The sequence below is a fragment of the Lissotriton helveticus genome, chromosome 10, assembly GCF_964261635.1.
Source record: "Lissotriton helveticus chromosome 10, aLisHel1.1, whole genome shotgun sequence".
Lineage (NCBI taxonomy): Eukaryota > Metazoa > Chordata > Amphibia > Caudata > Salamandridae > Lissotriton > Lissotriton helveticus.
Window position 1 is genome coordinate 653,758,935 of NC_136071.1, and position 18,435 is coordinate 653,777,369.

Consider the following 18,435-nt stretch of genomic DNA (forward strand, 5'->3'; position numbering starts at 1 on the left):
GTAGCAAACCACTTTGCGGACCGCCCTCAGAGGTAAGTTGAGCAGCGGGTGCTGGCTCTGAGGTTCAAAGGGGGAGGGAAGGAGGTTATCATTTCAACTAAGTACTTAATGTTTTTGGTTCGAAGGAGTTGCTGGCATCCCTAGAGTGTCTTGTTTATACCAACTCAAGGCGTGATTTTGTAAGCTGTGCAGGGCAGAAAATGGCCAAGGGTCTCACTTTGTTATTAATATCTGGAAATATAGAATCGATTAGAGTGAGGACACCCTGTGGAGCCTATGAGAAGACTTCAGCCAGTTGCTATCTTGGCTATTAGTGTTCCTGGCAACCTGCTTGCTTCTATTCTTCGATCCAGCCCTCACTATCACCACCTCCTGAAGGTAGTTCACCATTATCAAGGGAACAGCGGTTGTGTGGCCAGGGTAACATTTGGGGGCAGGAGCAGGGACTGTGTGACTGGGAATAGGACTAGCTAGCTGGGACTGTGGGGCATAGTGCCAGTGTGTGTCAGTGTCACTCTCTTCTTTTACCTGTCCCAATTCATCTTCCTCCTCAGTAGCGGCTGGTGTCCGCACTGCATTGTGGGGCGGGAGGTGGGGAACTAACGACTACAATAAAAAACTAGAAAAATAAAAAATAGTATACCTGCCCGTCCTGCTACATCGCCACATCGCCACCTCCTTCCCACCACCAGTACAGACTCCCAGAATCCCCTGGCAGCATCAGGATTGGCCAGAGAGCTCTCCACTTGCGCTCGCAGCGAGACTTGAAGCTTGTGACTGCTGTCTCGGCAATGCAACTGGGGATTTAGAGAGCTTCGCTGCACATGACGCTTGGACGGCCTGGGAAGGCAGGCCAAACCATCATGCGCACTGATCACAGTGCCCACTACTCCCCCTACTTAAATGCCCCCTCCTCGGCAACGGCCCCGTCCGCAAGACTCGCCTGGGATAAAGCTGCCGCTGTCTTCCTCACATCTGACTCCTCTCCCCTTCTTTTCTCTTATTTCTTGCCTCTCTCCCTTCCCAGTCTCTTCTTCCTGCCACTGTCCTCTCTCTTGGCCTTTAGCTCGCTTCGTTCTTTCACACGTCTTCCTTCCAGTGAATGTTCCTCTTCCCAACTCTGCGGCCCCTTCCTCATTATACACTCAACGACCCAGTCACTGGTATACATGTTCTGTGGTGCTTCTGATCTTCATGCTTGTGAGTGTACCTTGTGGCTTGCTTCTATTGCATTGAGGTGGGTTACAAACAGGGCATCCTTCCAAATCTAGGATGGAGGTGCGGGAGGGGAGGCAGATGGAAGGAGGGGGAGCAGCTCTTAAGTTGCAGCTTTTAAGAGCCGCGTTACAGCAGCAGCTGAAGTCATTAGAAACTAACAACAATTTGTTTTTATGCCATATTTCTGCTCATCCTAAACGTGTTACGAGTAACAGATCTTATTAGTACCCAATTTGTGCTACTCAGTTTATTAACCTCGGAAGAACGAGGCTGCCTTCATGGGATTCAAACTCATGACCTTCAAATCGCTACATTTATCAAGGATGCATTTCCCTCTCTGGATTCCATCCTACCGGCTTGTAAGGGACGGGTGGGTTTTGGGGGGAAAGGGGCTGAGGTCAACAGATCTGCTTTGGCCTTTTGACTACGTCGGGACGAAATGTCAAGTATGCCTCAGTAATTGGCATACTATCAGGAATTTTGCATTACACGTTGTATCTGAAATTATGCCGTTATGCCATGTTGCCTAATTGCCCCCAACTCGGAGCAAAATGATAGCGCAGGAACAAAGTGACTGACAGAAAGTGCGTGGCGATCTTTTGTGAAAGGTGTGTATTTTGGTGCTTTTATTTTAGTTCGGAAATATTGGAGGCCAGTTTTGCAAGTCCAGGGCCGCTCTGACACTCGCCACAGTTTATAGCAGAAGGAGGAAGGGGTTGAAAAGAGAAATAGAGGTGGAAGAGGTTAGAAAAAAGATCAGGGAGGGAGAAGAGAGAGAGAGGCGACAATTAAAAAGAAATAATAGATACATGGAAAGAAGGAGATAGAACGAGGAAAGCGCGGCTGGATTGAGCATGTTGCTTTTCGTTCCCCAGTCCGGCCCCGCAGCCGCCCTGAAATTTGTGTTTTTTCCCGTTTTTTATTTTTCAGTTACAACCCCGTTCTGTATGTGAGTCTATTTACAGATTGATGCTAGTCATTCACAATAATACAACAGGGTAACGCACTGAGGCGTCTGTCTACCATTTTTAATCAGCAATACTATAATAAATGTATGCATTCTTCTGTTACATTTGCATATATTACGATATATTCTCAAAACATAGTTGCAAGAAATTCAACTGAAAAGTGGATTCTGTAAAATGTATTGCACCAGGTAGTAAACTGGGTGATAAATTTCCCACTTGAAAAAACTATACATAAATAAATGAACGTGCAGATATTGGTATAATTTGCGTGGAATTACCCTTAAAGAATTCATCACTGCTAATCCGACAAGCCCAGGGGTGATGCTTCCTTTGCAAATCACGCCCACGACTGCCACGGCAAATACTATGACGTTGCCTAGGAAATCACATCGCAGGCCCAGCCACCTGAAAAAAAAGCAGAAATAATTCACGTGGGACTGTTGCACTGTTTCTGTCAATCGTGTCAAAGCAAGGTAAAGCTGGTAATTCTTTCCAAAAGCAAAATAAGTATGATCATTTAAAATGCACTACACAATGTTTTAAAAAAAAACTGTTTGTAACCCAAAGATCAAGGCCTTCCAGAAATGTGTATCTCTTCAGACTAGGAGCGGTGCAAATTCGGATGCAGCTAATTAATGAAATTCGGGGATGAGAGAAGACTCCCACTAACAAATGTAGGAACACAAGAATAACAAGCATTGGCAAAGTCAATATAATTTGACGCATACCATATTTCCACGTTTAAGTTAAAATGGGCCCCAAAGCTGTTGTGTCTAAACAATAAAGGCAACGAGAGTTAGAGCTATTGGCATTGTAATGACAATCTGTTTTACCCATGTGTTTTGTCAGCAAGGATGCAGTTACAGTGAGCAATGGCTAAAGTGGAGGCAGACAGATAGGAAAAGACCAAGATTCCGATTACAACTTCAAATCGTAGCGAGTTATGCAGTGACAGACAGATGGGTGTGAGGAATGTGTGGTGGGTGCGAAGTATGCAGGCATAACTGTTTGTTAGGCAGACAGCAAGCAGAGACTGTGAGGGGCGAAGAAAAGCAGGCGCTATGTCATGTACTGTTGGCATTTCTGAAGTTAATATAGGGGCCCAAAGCATTCTGTGATGGTAACACCTGTCACTTGGGCTGGCTTTAAGGCGGTGAGCAGCCGCACCTGGCGCTAACCTTAGAAGGTGTTATGCCTTCTGCAAAGAACGTGTACCACGCAGATCACAGAAATGGATGTTATGTGGATAGCTCAGTGGGTTTCTGCTTTTATCACAAAAACGATTTTGTTACCTGCGTTTCATAAATTACAATTCCAGTTTAACACAGAGACCTATGAACTGTCATAAAAAGATACATGCAAATTGCATTGGTTAGAATATTATGCTTTTCCCCCAGTCTTTCATTATCTCAATGTTGCTAAAAAAAGATTTGCTTGGATAGAAACTCATTCTTAGTAAAACCATCACTAACCACTGAGGTACGTTGTACATCTTGAGTTTGTGCTTCTTCAGACCAAACATTCTTAAATTATACTGACAACTGGATGACCTGATTCCTACAGCCTGTAATCCTCATTGTTTTGAGTAACATTTCTATAGACTGATTGCATACGTATGATTCATTGTCACTCGTGACGTAAAGTGCTCTGACACCCTACACTCATCTAAGTAACGCTATAAAACAAATACAATATATTTACTAATATTGAGGTGGTAATACTAATTGCACGTAATATTGACTTGATGCCTATTCTATGCTATGTGCCTCACAGGGACGTTGTTATTGTTGATATTTGTTATGTAACTTTTACTGCTGATATTTTTTTATATAACTTCTACTCTACTCTTTTGTCTTCAAAGGCCAGGCGCCTTAAGAGGGGGAATTTCTGAGAGGAAGTGAGAATTATGAGAAAGGGGAGGGTGTGGAATGCCAACAGTGATTTTTAGAGGTCATTCAGAACTCACCAGGCACAGTGGCCCCCTTCCCCGTGTTTTGCTGAAAAGGCAGACAAATGATGCTAACCTTCATAAAACACACTGGAACTTCGGATAATATTGGTAACAACAACAAAAGTAATAGTATAACAGATCATTTTCATAGCGCCCAACACAAACTGAAAGACCCTGTGGCGCTTTTATAGGAGCTAAGATTGCGCAATATAAGGAATAACAAATTACTGCCGTTTAGTACTTAAAAACAGCCTAAACTCTGGTTTACAAATATAAGTGCACAACTCACTTCCTCCCCACCGCAACACGCATGAGGCGAATATTTTTTTTTACAACTCTAAATAGGCTGGGCTAGTGGGCTGTAGTTTCACTTTCAATTGGTGTTGTCTGACAATACAGAGCGGACTGAGACTAACTGCCTCGACACAGGACCAGCTGATGACTGCACAAACAAGAATACCTGCACATGTATGTTAAAATGTCGGTACGGCTCACTCTGGGTTTCATTCCTGTAAGGTTGATATGAGTAAATACTGCTACCATTGTCTACATACAGTTAGGTTCACTACTCTGAGGAGAACAGGCAGCACATTCTTCCTTTACTTAGAGATTGTCAGTTTGCCCAAGTGAGGCCAGCCCTGCTCTATCTACAAATGCTAGCCTCACCTATGGTCTGTTTTGGGGTCGCAAGATTTTTAGTCGTGGCCATTAGACATAGGATGAGACTATCGCTGCAATAGCAATCCTGTGTTACTAGCTGGTTCAAATATGTTTTCTTAACTAATACCGTGCATTTTTAAATGTGATATTAACTACGGACTTGGTTTACTACTCTAGCACAGTTGCACTTTATATGATATAGCTTTTCAAAGGTTTTTTAATATGAATACTGTAATTGTAATGCGGGAATGTATTTTGATGGAATGTATATTTTTATAATATTGTATGCTTTTATGACTCTTAGCTGTCGGATAAAGTACTTTTGACTGACTGACTGACTGACTGACTACTCTCAGGACTATTACAAGAGGTTGCTGCTCCCTAACTCTATATGAAATGGTCCTTGGCCAAATGGTTGCTCTGTGACGGCACTTCTGGTTGTGGCAGTGTGAAACAGGTACACGGTTTTAGTTACACAAGTATAGGCTTGAATAAACTAGGAAACATTAGTCACATAAACAACTCAACAGAAGCTACTTGAAAGAGGACGTTGAAGTGTGGAAGCGCTCTGGAAAGCACCTGGTGGAGAAAAGATCACATCTGGGGTTAACGGCGAAACTGAAAAATACCTACCGGGAGACTGGTAGAGGGTAATGCAATAGTTTAGACAGCAAATCAGAGACAGCAATACAAAAATGCTCAATGCAGAGGACATAGGGAGCTTGTTGCTTACTACGTGCTAATTAATGAAAAATATGGAGAGATAGGTATAAAGAAAGGTGCGCGGACGCAAGGCGTGCCGCACTGGTGTTAAAGTAGTAAAAGTCAAAGTGCACTGGGAGGCCGTGGGTCATATAAGATTTTTGCGGCGCAACTGTCCAACCACCATACACGCGCGCTCCATGGCTTGGGGGGCATGGATAAAGCGAGGAAAATAGCATACAAACCACAAATGCTAAAAAGCGTAAATCCTTAACATAAGCTTATTGTAGTCCTGCATTTGAAAAAGCAGGAGGGAGGAGGCAGCTGCAGCCGAAGAGAGGGAGTGAACATGTAGGAGGAGTCAGCTGCAGCCAGAGAGAGGGAGCAAGTGTGTCTGTGAGCAGTTCCTGACCTTAAAGAAGCAAAAAGGAGAAAAGAGTGAGCCAAAACTAATAAATATCACGAATAACAGGACATGTATCAGGGGCAGTCCTTATGGGAGGTTACAATAAGAGAAACAGCGGTACTAAGGAGGGACTACTAAGCCTATTAAACAATGAAAAGCCACCATTTACAAAGAACAGCAGGAACCAATTAAAAAGATGGGTGGAAAGTGGGCAGAGCTTAATGCCCATATCCTGAATACTAATTAATAATTGAATATAATGGGAAACCCAATCTACCCTTGAGGGCTTGGGCAAATCAAATGAACGGGTAAAAAGCGCCTTCAAGAGATTTCTTTGGAATACTCTATTCTACTGCTTTTTATATATATTTTTAACTGCAAGAATTATTGATAAACTCCCCAGAGAGATATTATTCAAATGTCTTTTATCTAAGAAATATTTTAGTTCCTTTTGAGGACATAAGAACCAGTGAGGACATAAGAACTAATGAACCAATCACAAAACAATAAATATTGAAAACACGGGTATATATAGAAAAAAGTTTTATCTTTTGAAATTGATCAAGGGTACTACACAGTTATACAAACAATGTAACAAGAGGAAAATAAATACAATTGTATAATCCTTCAATGTCACTATTGTAAAAACTTCTTCTCATTGTACATTATTTTCCAGAAGAGAGTGTGAGTGTCGATGTTTCGGTCTCTATGCATTTGTCCATGAGACCATCTTCAGGACTATCATAAATTTAACAGATGACCCTAGTAAAACATGAAATAAATAATAATTACCATGCGTGAATTTAAACTATACATTCCATTATTTACAGAAAATGATTAATACACCCGTGCAAAAGAATTATCATTTTTCAATTCACAAAACTTCACATCAATGAAGTTAAGAATATATCAAGATGCATATATTATGTAAAATCCTTAGAACTCATAAAGAGATTTCTATCCACAAGAGCACAGACATTGATTCTAATGTGTCTGAGTTTATCAGAACCATGATTTTCATAGACCTTTTTCAATTAGGCACTATGGTTTAATCTAGAACCAAACATCATGGTATTGCATACAAAATATTTTGAGATTGATTTGTACATGAAACAAAGAGAATATATTATTAAAAGTCATCTTATTTTATAATTCATCAACTACAAATTCAAACAGCCACATCATATATTTCTAAAGTCTTTTATAAAAGAGTTATGTTGTGGTGGCAGAGCAATGATGAATACGCATATCTCACTGCCATCTTAAAATGCATTGCCATTATTTCGGATTACTTAGAAGACCTATTTCTTGATTCGCCATGAATATACAAATAGCAATCCTCAATAAGTTTCTTTATAAGAGTGATATTTAACCATCCTTACTGATCTGGTATTATAGACTGCCTAAATACATGAGAGCAACTCATAATAACTATCAGTTTTTAAACCTGTTTACACAAGAGGAGACAGCTGATTATTTCAAGGTTAATTGGGGTTCGGCCCCGGTGGGAGTGGCTTGGGACTCATATAAAGTTTATTTAAGGGAGATCCAGATAACTGTGCGGCGGCTAAAAGAAAGGGCTTTCGAGAGGTGGAGTAGAAGATAAGAATAGTGGAAGACGACTTGGGATTAATAATCAGAGACAATCTAGACAATTCAAATTGTTGGACCTGAAACTTAAATTAGCATTTATTCGGGAAAACGGGTAAGAGAGAGATGGGAAACAAGCAAACTAAGGTATTTTTAGTATGGGGAACATTGTGGGAAGTTATTAGCCTGGCAGACTAAGAAGGACCTGGTGAAGAATTCAATGCAGGAAATAAAGTGTCAGAGTACGGGGAGGATTCTAACAAATAGACAATAGGTGGAGGGGGATTTTTATAGTTACTTTAAAGAATTGTATTAAGAAGGCCTAGTGACAGTAGAAGAAATGGAAAGGTGGTTGGATCAGGGTTTGGTGGAAGTTTTGGTGGAGGAAAAGACCATAACTCTTAACATGGAAATTCAAGAAGGGGAAGTGGAAGGAGCCATGAAGAAGGGTAAACAGGGGAAAGCTCCAGGCCCAGATAGTTTACCAATGGAATTGTACACGTATTAGCAGATGTATTTTAACTATTTTAACCAAGTTGTATAATGAGATCTTTCTGGGAGGGGCACTCCAACCAGAATCGTGGGCAGAAGCCACAATTTCTTTAATCCTGAAACCTGGCAAGAGCAAGACCAGCTGCGACTCATATAGGCCGGTGTTACTCTTAAATAGTGATTATAAGATGTTTTAAAACATTTTAGCAGGTACGTTAAATGGAGTTATGGAGGATCTGGTGCATGATGATCAGAAAGGGTTTATGCAAGGTAGGTCATTACATGAGCTTACTTATTCCCTTATAGGGGCAATAGACTTGGCTACTGCAAATAAAGCTCCTTCAGCAGTGATTGCAATAGACACAACTAAGGCATTTGATCAGGTTAACTGGGAATTTTTGTTATGTGTTTTGAAAGCTGCTACATTGGGGGATAGGTTTTGTAGAGCAATAACAGGATTCTATAAGACCCCAAAGGCAAAGATCTTAGTAAATGGGACTTTAATGCCAGCTTTCAACATCATGAGGAGACGAGACAGGATGCCCTTTGTCCCCACTTTTTTTCAACCTTTATATGGAGCCATTTGCAAGGAAGCTAAGGGCAGAGCAGAGGATTCTTCCGTTTAAATGTGAAGGTTGGGAAAAGAAACTGTCATTGTATGCCGATGATCTGTTGATATATAAGGCAGATTTGCAAAATACAGTGGTGCAGGTGGTTGGATTAGCGGAGGATTTCGGAAGAGTTTCTGGATACAAAATAAATAGGGGGAAGACTTGATATTTGGAAAGTGGGGACGACAGACAACAAATGAGATGAGATATCTGGGAATTAGAGTGACTCAAGATATAAATAAAATGGCGGAAACAATTTTTAAGAGAATCAAATAAGAAGTATGCAATTTGGTGGCAGATTGGGTAGATCTTTCCCTCACATTATTTGGGAGAGTGAACTTAGTTAAGATGATTATTCTCCCGAAGCTTACCTTTCTATTTATTGCTTTACCTGTGCCCTTCAAAGAAGTATGGCTTACGAAATTGCAGGAAAAGATCAGTTTATTTATATGGGCAGCAAAAGGCTCACGTATCTCGTGGAAGAAACTGCGGAGGAGGAGAGACAAGGGGGGTCTGGCTCTCCCGGATTTACAGTTATACGCATGGGCCTTCCAACAAAAAATTGGTAGGATGCTTTTGGACAAACCTTGGGTATCAGTAATTGGAAGGCTATTTTCCGGATTGCTAAAAGGCATAGAGGGAGGCAGCTCAGGCTTCATGATGATGTTTTCTGACCCCAAATACTTTAAAAAGGTTAAGCTAAAAATTCTTCAGGGTTTGGAGAAATCCTGGTATAAGATAAGAAAAAAACGAAAAATACCATATTACAGCAATTAGGCTTTTATATGGGATTCACCAGGGTCCCCAGATCGGACGAAGGACATGTTGGCGAGAGCGCTAAGGAATGTGGGTATAGAGAAATGGAAAGATCTACTAGAGAGAGAGCAATTGATTTCCTGGGATAGTGTTCAACGCATAACTAACTACAAAGTTTCAAGGTTCAAGTACATACAAAATCAGAGCTGGTTTCAGTCTTTGGACAGCAGGGAAGGAGGTTCAAGTGATTTAGAAGAAGTTTTGATTTCTGATAGGCCAAAAAAAGGAGACATCATAATGGTATTGGTGACTGATGGAGGAAGTTGAAGGGAAGTTTAAGACGCCTCAAGGACTGTGGGGGAGGAGCTTGCCAGAACCAACGTTGGAGAAATTATGGCAAGTATCACTTTCCATGCTATATCAAGTGAGCAAACCTGCCTATTTAAGGAGGACTATGTTAGCAAACAAGGACCCCCTGATACGGATAGTTATCCTGGGACAGGGTAAACAATATATGTGAAATTACAATCCCAGGCATATATTAAGACAACAACCAATAGATAGAACAAAACAAACTAGTGCAGTTTCAAAACATATACATATTTAATTTGATTTAAAAAGATTCAGTAAAAGAACAGTACATTAATCAAAATTGATAAAAAGTTCTATAATGATACATTTGTATTCATAGGAAAATTTAATTAAAAAGGAGGTTAGGTGGCATCCGGTCGACGCGTTTCGGCATAATCTATGCCTTCATCGGGACTTAAACCATCCAATTTCTGTAAAAAAGATTATAACAATGATTTACTTGTTATATCTTCTATCAATGAGTGATACAACTGAACTAGTTCTGATTCGTCATAACATTCTATTGGTATAGACATTCACAAAAATGATGTATCGCCATATATACAGATATTTCACACCTATGCACATACAGATTTTAATACCCAAAGCCTCTCTTTACTATGTACAGGCAAACACAAAGATGTAATACTCAGAATTTGATTGTTTAACAAGATACAAAAGTTTATACATTTTTGTCACAGACATCCTTATATATCATTTTGTTATTAGTCAAAGAAGTCTCGTTGATCAGATCTAGTAGCTCAAATGGTGAGTGTCATCCAAATGACTAGTCTGTCTCAGCATATCAATGGCTTTGTGTTTGCTTAAGGCTTTTACTAAAACATAGATCCTTATCGTTTCATAGGTACACAAGAAGTTATATAGAGAAAAATATTAGAAAAATGAAGTGAGAAAGATTGGAAAATAGAGAAAGCCCATTTTTGTTGTACTATTTCGGTTAAGATCCCTATTCTAAAAAGATTCCATCCCAGATATAAGTACCAGTTAGCTACGATTTTATAGAGGCAACTTATTCTGCAGCTCTAATTCGTAGGCCCAAGTTCCTTACCTAAATTTGTACCAAGGTACAAGGCCAGTGCTGTTCTCTAATTATTTTAACTGTAGGGCGGCTGTATGGGAACTGCATCCACGGCTTCAAGACTGAGTGATTTGTTTAAAATCTTCTGAGAAGACCAAAAGAAATAAAATATAAGGGTAAGACATGGGTAGAAAGACGAACCTTTTTATCCTACTAATCTAGTTCCCTTGTTTAGAGCCTACATTGCTACGATAAGAGGATTACACATAGATGCTCACCTTTTATTTCTGTTTGATGTTCATTCAGCGCTTCTTTAGCCTAGGTTTCTTGCTAAAATATGGACAGGTCACGATATCCTATTCATCAAACAAACAGTCACTATAATATACACCCACATTAATGCTTATTTGGTATGAGACAAGGACATATTATTCATTTTCTTACCCTTAGAGGATTATTTAATGTCCTTCTACTGGGGTCTTTTAAAACGATTGCAGGTAACGTGACAAGGCCTCCGGTGTGTTGAATAGAGTCCTAACAATAACACACCAAACAAAATCAGCCGGGGTTCTATAATGATGTTTCATCGAAAAGTTTATGCGTGATCAATTTATATTTACCACTTACCTAAATATTTTTAGGTGATGATATTGTGTGGTGCCAATTCATTCACATAATTTGAGCTAGAAAACTTGTTTAAAGTAAGGTCGTCCTGTGTTATTTTATTCCGTTTCTATAACCGATATAGGCTCCTGGTACGAGAGAGAGGAGAGCAGCCTGTTAATATATCAGTTTAAAACCAAAGTCCTTCACTGGCTCGCTTTAATGGCGTTTATCCAATCTTAAAACAGAAACGCCACTCAACGCGCCACCGATAGCTCGAACAATTTAAAGTGGCACACGTTGTTACATTCACGCGCCGCTGTTTACCTAGTTCAAGAGAGCCGCTGATTCGTACGTCGTGGACTACTACACTTGCGATTCAGTCCTGAGTTTACTGCTGATACGTCGTGATATTTCGCTTTGATAGGTCTCTCAATGCACGTAACTCCTAGTAAGAAAGGTGCAAACTTTTAATATTACCCGAATTCTAACAAAAGACTACATACAAGTCTATTTAAACGCTACATGGCCCGTGCGGTTTCCTACCTTAAGTTTTCACAAGGACGCCAACAATTCCGGATACAGTGCCGATGTGTCAGATCTTTCAGAAAGAACAGCCCTGATTTGAAATTCGGAAGTCCTTTTATAAGAATCGATGTCATTGGTTAAGGAAAAATCTAGGTTTCTTAAAGGGACAGGCCCTATTTACATGCAAACTGAGTTTAAGGGATTTTCACAAAATTGCATTTTGCCAAGGCAGCTCCTGATTAAGACCGTGACTAAAGGTCTTAAGAGAGAAAATCCAAAAGACTTCCCGTCTTTTTCTTATCTTCTCTCCTCCCTTAGTGTTCGGTACTTGTATTTTTTCTAAAATGCGCCAACGTATCTCTGATGGGGCATGATTGAAATCCGAGAAATGAGTAGCAAGTGGGGCAGTCAATTTCTTAGTTTTGATTGCCGATCTATGTTCGGTCAATCTGACTTTGATGGTTCTTGCAGTCTCGCCCACATATCCTAAGTTACAAGGACACATGAGCAAATAAATAACATTGCTGATGTTACATGTCCATAATTCATTTGCTACAATGTCATATCCATTCAATTGGAAAGTCTGCCCTGGTATGATACCGTCACAAGAGTGACAGGAGCCACATCTTGAGGTACCCCGTATTGGGTTTGCTCCCTGTATAGATTTTTGTACAAACGGGATTTTCTCAGAGGTGCCCGTGTATCTTGATCTGACTACAAAGTCCTTTAAATTCTTGTTCCTCCGATGGGCATACATTGGTTTTTGGAGTTTTGGGGCAGATGGTTCTAAATTCAGAAGGTGCCAATTGGCATTGACTATTTGCCTGATCGTCGCATTTAGTGTTGAGTGTCGTGTAACACACACTAATTTAGGTTCCTTGGTTTCTTTATTTGATTTCAAAAGAGCATCACGGTCATAGTATCGGGCCCTCTTATAAGCTTCACGTACCAGACGGTGAGGGTATCCTCTATCCAGGAATTTTTGCTTCATCTTTACAGACTGACTATCATAGTCCTTGATGTTTGTGCAGTTCCGTCTCACCCTAAGGAACTGAGAGAAAGGAATACCATCCTTCTGGCTCCTGGGGTGGTAACTTGAAAAATGAAGCAAGGTGTTTCTTGATGTGGGCTTCGAGTATAGGTCTACTTCCAAAGTATTGTTTCTATTCCGGATATATATATCCAGGAATTCGACCTCAGAGGTGTGGACATGGGCCGTAAAACGAAGATTTTCGTCCGCAAGGTTGACCCACTCCAGGAATTCTCCAAGAGTCTGTTCCCCACTGGTCCAGATAAAAAAGATGTCATCAATGAACCTATACCAGTGGGAAACAGACTCATAGAAAGGTGCCATCTCATTATGTATATTACGTGCCTCGAAAAGAGCCATGTATATATTAGCTATGGACGGAGCCATGGCTGCCCCCATGCTCACGCCCTTTGTCTGTTGATACATGCGGTCACCAAACTGGAAGACATTTTCCTGCAATACTATAGACAGACATTCGTAGATAAACTGCCTGTTGCAGGGTATCTTGTGTAAGTCTACAAACCACATAGTGGCATCTAAAGCTCCTTTCTGTGGGATGTTACTGTATAACGCTTCAACGTCAAGCGTGACTAGAAGGTCCCTATTACCATTGAATTGGAGATTTTCCACTCTCGCAATCATTTCTCCTGTATCTTTAATATAAGATGGAGATAGGGGTATGTAGGGTCTCAATATATTGTCTATATACTTAGAAAGTGCTTCAGTCGGGGTGCCAATGGTTGATACTATGGGTCGATAAGGTGGGTTACTCTGGTACTTGTGCATTTTAGGAAGGCCATAAATGCATGCTAATTTACCTTGTGAGTTGTTCAAAAATTCGTACTCTTTTTTATTTATTATGTCCTCATCCAGTGCTTTCTTTGTTACAAAATGCACAAGGACCAGAGTAACCCACCTTATACACGTAATATACATAATGAGATGGCACCTTTCTATGAGTCTGTTTCCCACTGGTATAGGTTCATTGATGACATCTTTTTTATCTGGACCAGTGGGGAACAGACTCTTGGAGAATTCCTGGAGTGGGTCAACCTTGCGGACGAAAATCTTCGTTTTACGGCCCATGTCCACACCTCTGAGGTCGAATTCCTGGATATATATATCCGGAATAGAAACAATACTTTGGAAGTAGACCTATACTCGAAGCCCACATCAAGAAACACCTTGCTTCATTTTTCAAGTTACCACCCCAGGAGCCAGAAGGATGGTATTCCTTTCTCTCAGTTCCTTAGGGTGAGACGGAACTGCACAAACATCAAGGACTATGATAGTCAGTCTGTAAAGATGAAGCAAAAATTCCTGGATAGAGGATACCCTCACCGTCTGGTACGTGAAGCTTATAAGAGGGCCCGATACTATGACCGTGATGCTCTTTTGAAATCAAATAAAGAAACCAAGGAACCTAAATTAGTGTGTGTTACACGACACTCAACACTAAATGCGACGATCAGGCAAATAGTCAATGCCAATTGGCACCTTCTGAATTTAGAACCATCTGCCCCAAAACTCCAAAAACCAATGTATGCCCATCGGAGGAACAAGAATTTAAAGGACTTTGTAGTCAGATCAAGATACACGGGCACCTCTGAGAAAATCCCGTTTGTACAAAAATCTATACAGGGAGCAAACCCAATACGGGGTACCTCAAGATGTGGCTCCTGTCACTCTTGTGACGGTATCATACCAGGGCAGACTTTCCAATTGAATGGATATGACATTGTAGCAAATGAATTATGGACATGTAACACCAGCAATGTTATTTATTTGCTCATGTGTCCTTGTAACTTAGGATATGTGGGCGAGACTGCAAGAACCATCAAAGTCAGATTGACCGAACATAGATCGGCAATCAAAACTAAGAAATTGACTGCCCCACTTGCTACTCATTTCTCGGATTTCAATCATGCCCCATCAGAGATACGTTGGCGCATTTTAGAAAAAATACAAGTACCGAACACTAAGGGAGGAGAGAAGATAAGAAAAAGACGGGAAGTCTTTTGGATTTTCTCTCTTAAGACCTTTAGTCACGGTCTTAATCAGGAGCTGCCTTGGCAAAATGCAATTTTGTGAAAATCCCTTAAACTCAGTTTGCATGTAAATAGGGCCTGTCCCTTTAAGAAACCTAGATTTTTCCTTAACCAATGACATCGATTCTTATAAAAGGACTTCCGAATTTCAAATCAGGGCTGTTCTTTCTGAAAGATCTGACACATCGGCACTGTATCCGGAATTGTTGGCGTCCTTGTGAAAACTTAAGGTAGGAAACCGCACGGGCCATGTAGCGTTTAAATAGACTTGTATGTAGTCTTTTGTTAGAATTCGGGTAATATTAAAAGTTTGCACCTTTCTTACTAGGAGTTACGTGCATTGAGAGACCTATCAAAGCGAAATATCACGACGTATCAGCAGTAAACTCAGGACTGAATCGCAAGTGTAGTAGTCCACGACGTACGAATCAGCGGCTCTCTTGAACTAGGTAAACAGCGGCGCGTGAATGTAACAACGTGTGCCACTTTAAATTGTTCGAGCTATCGGTGGCGCGTTGAGTGGCGTTTCTGTTTTAAGATTGGATAAACGCCATTAAAGCGAGCCAGTGAAGGACTTTGGTTTTAAACTGATATATTAACAGGCTGCTCTCCTCTCTCTCTTACCAGGAGCCTATATCGGTTATAGAAACGGAATAAAATAACACAGGACGACCTTACTTTAAACAAGTTTTCTAGCTCAAATTATGTGAATGAATTGGCACCACACAATATCATCACCTAAAAATATTTAGGTAAGTGGTAAATATAAATTGATCACGCATAAACTTTTCGATGAAACATCATTAGAGAACCCCGGCTGATTTTGTTTGGTGTGTTATTGTTAGGACTCTATTCAACACACCGGAGGCCTTGTCACGTTACCTGCAATCGTTTTAAAAGACCCCAGTAGAAGGACATTAAATAATCCTCTAAGGGTAAGAAAATGAATAATATGTCCTTGTCTCATACCAAATAAGCATTAATGTGGGTGTATATTATAGTGACTGTTTGTTTGATGAATAGGATATCGTGACCTGTCCATATTTTAGCAAGAAACCTAGGCTAAAGAAGCGCTGAATGAACATCAAACAGAAATAAAAGGTGAGCATCTATGTGTAATCCTCTTATCGTAGCAATGTAGGCTCTAAACAAGGGAACTAGATTAGTAGGATAAAAAGGTTCGTCTTTCTACCCATGTCTTACCCTTATATTTTATTTCTTTTGGTCTTCTCAGAAGATTTTAAACAAATCACTCAGTCTTGAAGCCGTGGATGCAGTTCCCATACAGCCGCCCTACAGTTAAAATAATTAGAGAACAGCACTGGCCTTGTACCTTGGTACAAATTTAGGTAAGGAACTTGGGCCTACGAATTAGAGCTGCAGAATAAGTTGCCTCTATAAAATCGTAGCTAACTGGTACTTATATCTGGGATGGAATCTTTTTAGAATAGGGATCTTAACCGAAATAGTACAACAAAAATGGGCTTTCTCTATTTTCCAATCTTTCTCACTTCATTTTTCTAATATTTTTCTCTATATAACTTCTTGTGTACCTATGAAACGATAAGGATCTATGTTTTAGTAAAAGCCTTAAGCAAACACAAAGCCATTGATATGCTGAGACAGACTAGTCATTTGGATGACACTCACCATTTGAGCTACTAGATCTGATCAACGAGACTTCTTTGACTAATAACAAAATGATATATAAGGATGTCTGTGACAAAAATGTATAAACTTTTGTATCTTGTTAAACAATCAAATTCTGAGTATTACATCTTTGTGTTTGCCTGTACATAGTAAAGAGAGGCTTTGGGTATTAAAATCTGTATGTGCATAGGTGTGAAATATCTGTATATATGGCGATACATCATTTTTGTGAATGTCTATACCAATAGAATGTTATGACGAATCAGAACTAGTTCAGTTGTATCACTCATTGATAGAAGATATAACAAGTAAATCATTGTTATAATCTTTTTTACAGAAATTGGATGGTTTAAGTCCCGATGAAGGCATAGATTATGCCGAAACGCGTCGACCGGATGCCACCTAACCTCCTTTTTAATTAAATTTTCCTATGAATACAAATGTATCATTATAGAACTTTTTATCAATTTTGATCAATGTACTGTTCTTTTACTGAATCTTTTTAAATCAAATTAAATATGTATATGTTTTGAAACTGCACTAGTTTGTTTTGTTCTATCTATTGGTTGTTGTCTTAATATATGCCTGGGATTGTAATTTCACATATATTTAAGGAGGAACCATCTTTTTTCTATCTACAGGGTATATTGGATGCCGCATAAGCTGTCAACATTTGTAGACAGGGGAGTAGTGGCATGTCTTAAATGGGGTCAGAAAATGGCAGACGACTTACACATGTTCTTGAGCTGGTCAAAGATTCAGGTATTCTGGGGCGAGGTGAATAAGGCATTGACAGATATTTTGAAAATAAAGCTTCAGGTAAGCCCTTTATTGTTTTTTTTGGTTTGGCCCAGGAAGTGAGTGAACAAGAGAAAGATAAGCAAAGTTAATATTGTATGCAATACTGTTGGCACGTAGAGAAATATGCAAACAGTGGACAAACCCGAATCCTCCCATATATATATAGAGCGGAGAGCATCTTTAGAATACTTATTCAGGATGGATGCAGTGTCTTTGGAGAAGGAAAGAGATGTATTTTCGCTCCCAATGTCGGAATGGATGGAACAGAATAGATAGGGATTAAGATGGGTAAAGGAAAGGATGGTCCAATGATAAAGCCCAACTAAACATCAGTAAAGCACATATGATTCCCATGCCTTTGTCGACCTCCCATCTTTCGGTTTCGTTTTCCCCATTGGGGAGAGTCGAATATAAGGGAAAATGTGGTGAAGTGCAACTGGAAAGGTTTGTACAAGAGGGGATCAGGCTTTCCGTTCCCAGCACCAGGGACTGGGTTTCGGATAGAAGTGCTGTGGATCTGAGGCTAATGAGGAAAAAAAAATACAAACACTTACTACACATGGGAAAGCTTTGCTAAACAAATGTAGCACATTGTATAAACAAAAGCTTCTGAAAACACAGGCACTCTGCAATGAGAAAAAGAGTGCACAAAGGGAAATACACTAAAGAGAAAGGATACAAGTAATAGATCACTACTCAAGAGTACAGAAAAAGACACAAGATGGAGGGACTGTTGTGTCGTGATAATTACCCACGCCGAGACTGGTAAGCGCTCAGTATATTATTTATTCCTTTGGTTGACTCGTGCCCACATGCACGTCCGTTCCCTTTGCCCTCGTCCAGTGTAATGCCCGCCCCACTTCCTGACCGGAAGTGGTGTCCGGTCTCTGGCCCCTACCCTCGGTCCGAGTGCAGGGTCCTAGTGCCCCTGACCTCAGGTCACTACATCTCCCCCTTTGTCACGAAAGAATGTGAAGATAGAGAGAGAGAGTTCTTTGTGTATTGTGTCGAAACAATAGGGGAAAAGAGAA

General features: G+C 40.2%; 1 protein-coding gene across 4 annotated transcripts in view; it reads right to left on the reverse strand.

The window, feature by feature from the left end:
• The window catches only part of LOC144784431 (multidrug resistance-associated protein 1-like), a 1,265,484-nt gene that overhangs the window by 209,065 nt on the left and 1,037,984 nt on the right, over nt 1-18,435 (reverse strand). For all 4 annotated transcript variants that reach the window (XM_078663181.1, XM_078663182.1, XM_078663179.1 and 1 more), the window contains one exon: nt 2,465-2,591. In XM_078663181.1, coding sequence (XP_078519307.1) covers nt 2,465-2,591 — 127 coding nt within the window. The remainder of the gene's footprint in view (nt 1-2,464; nt 2,592-18,435) is intronic.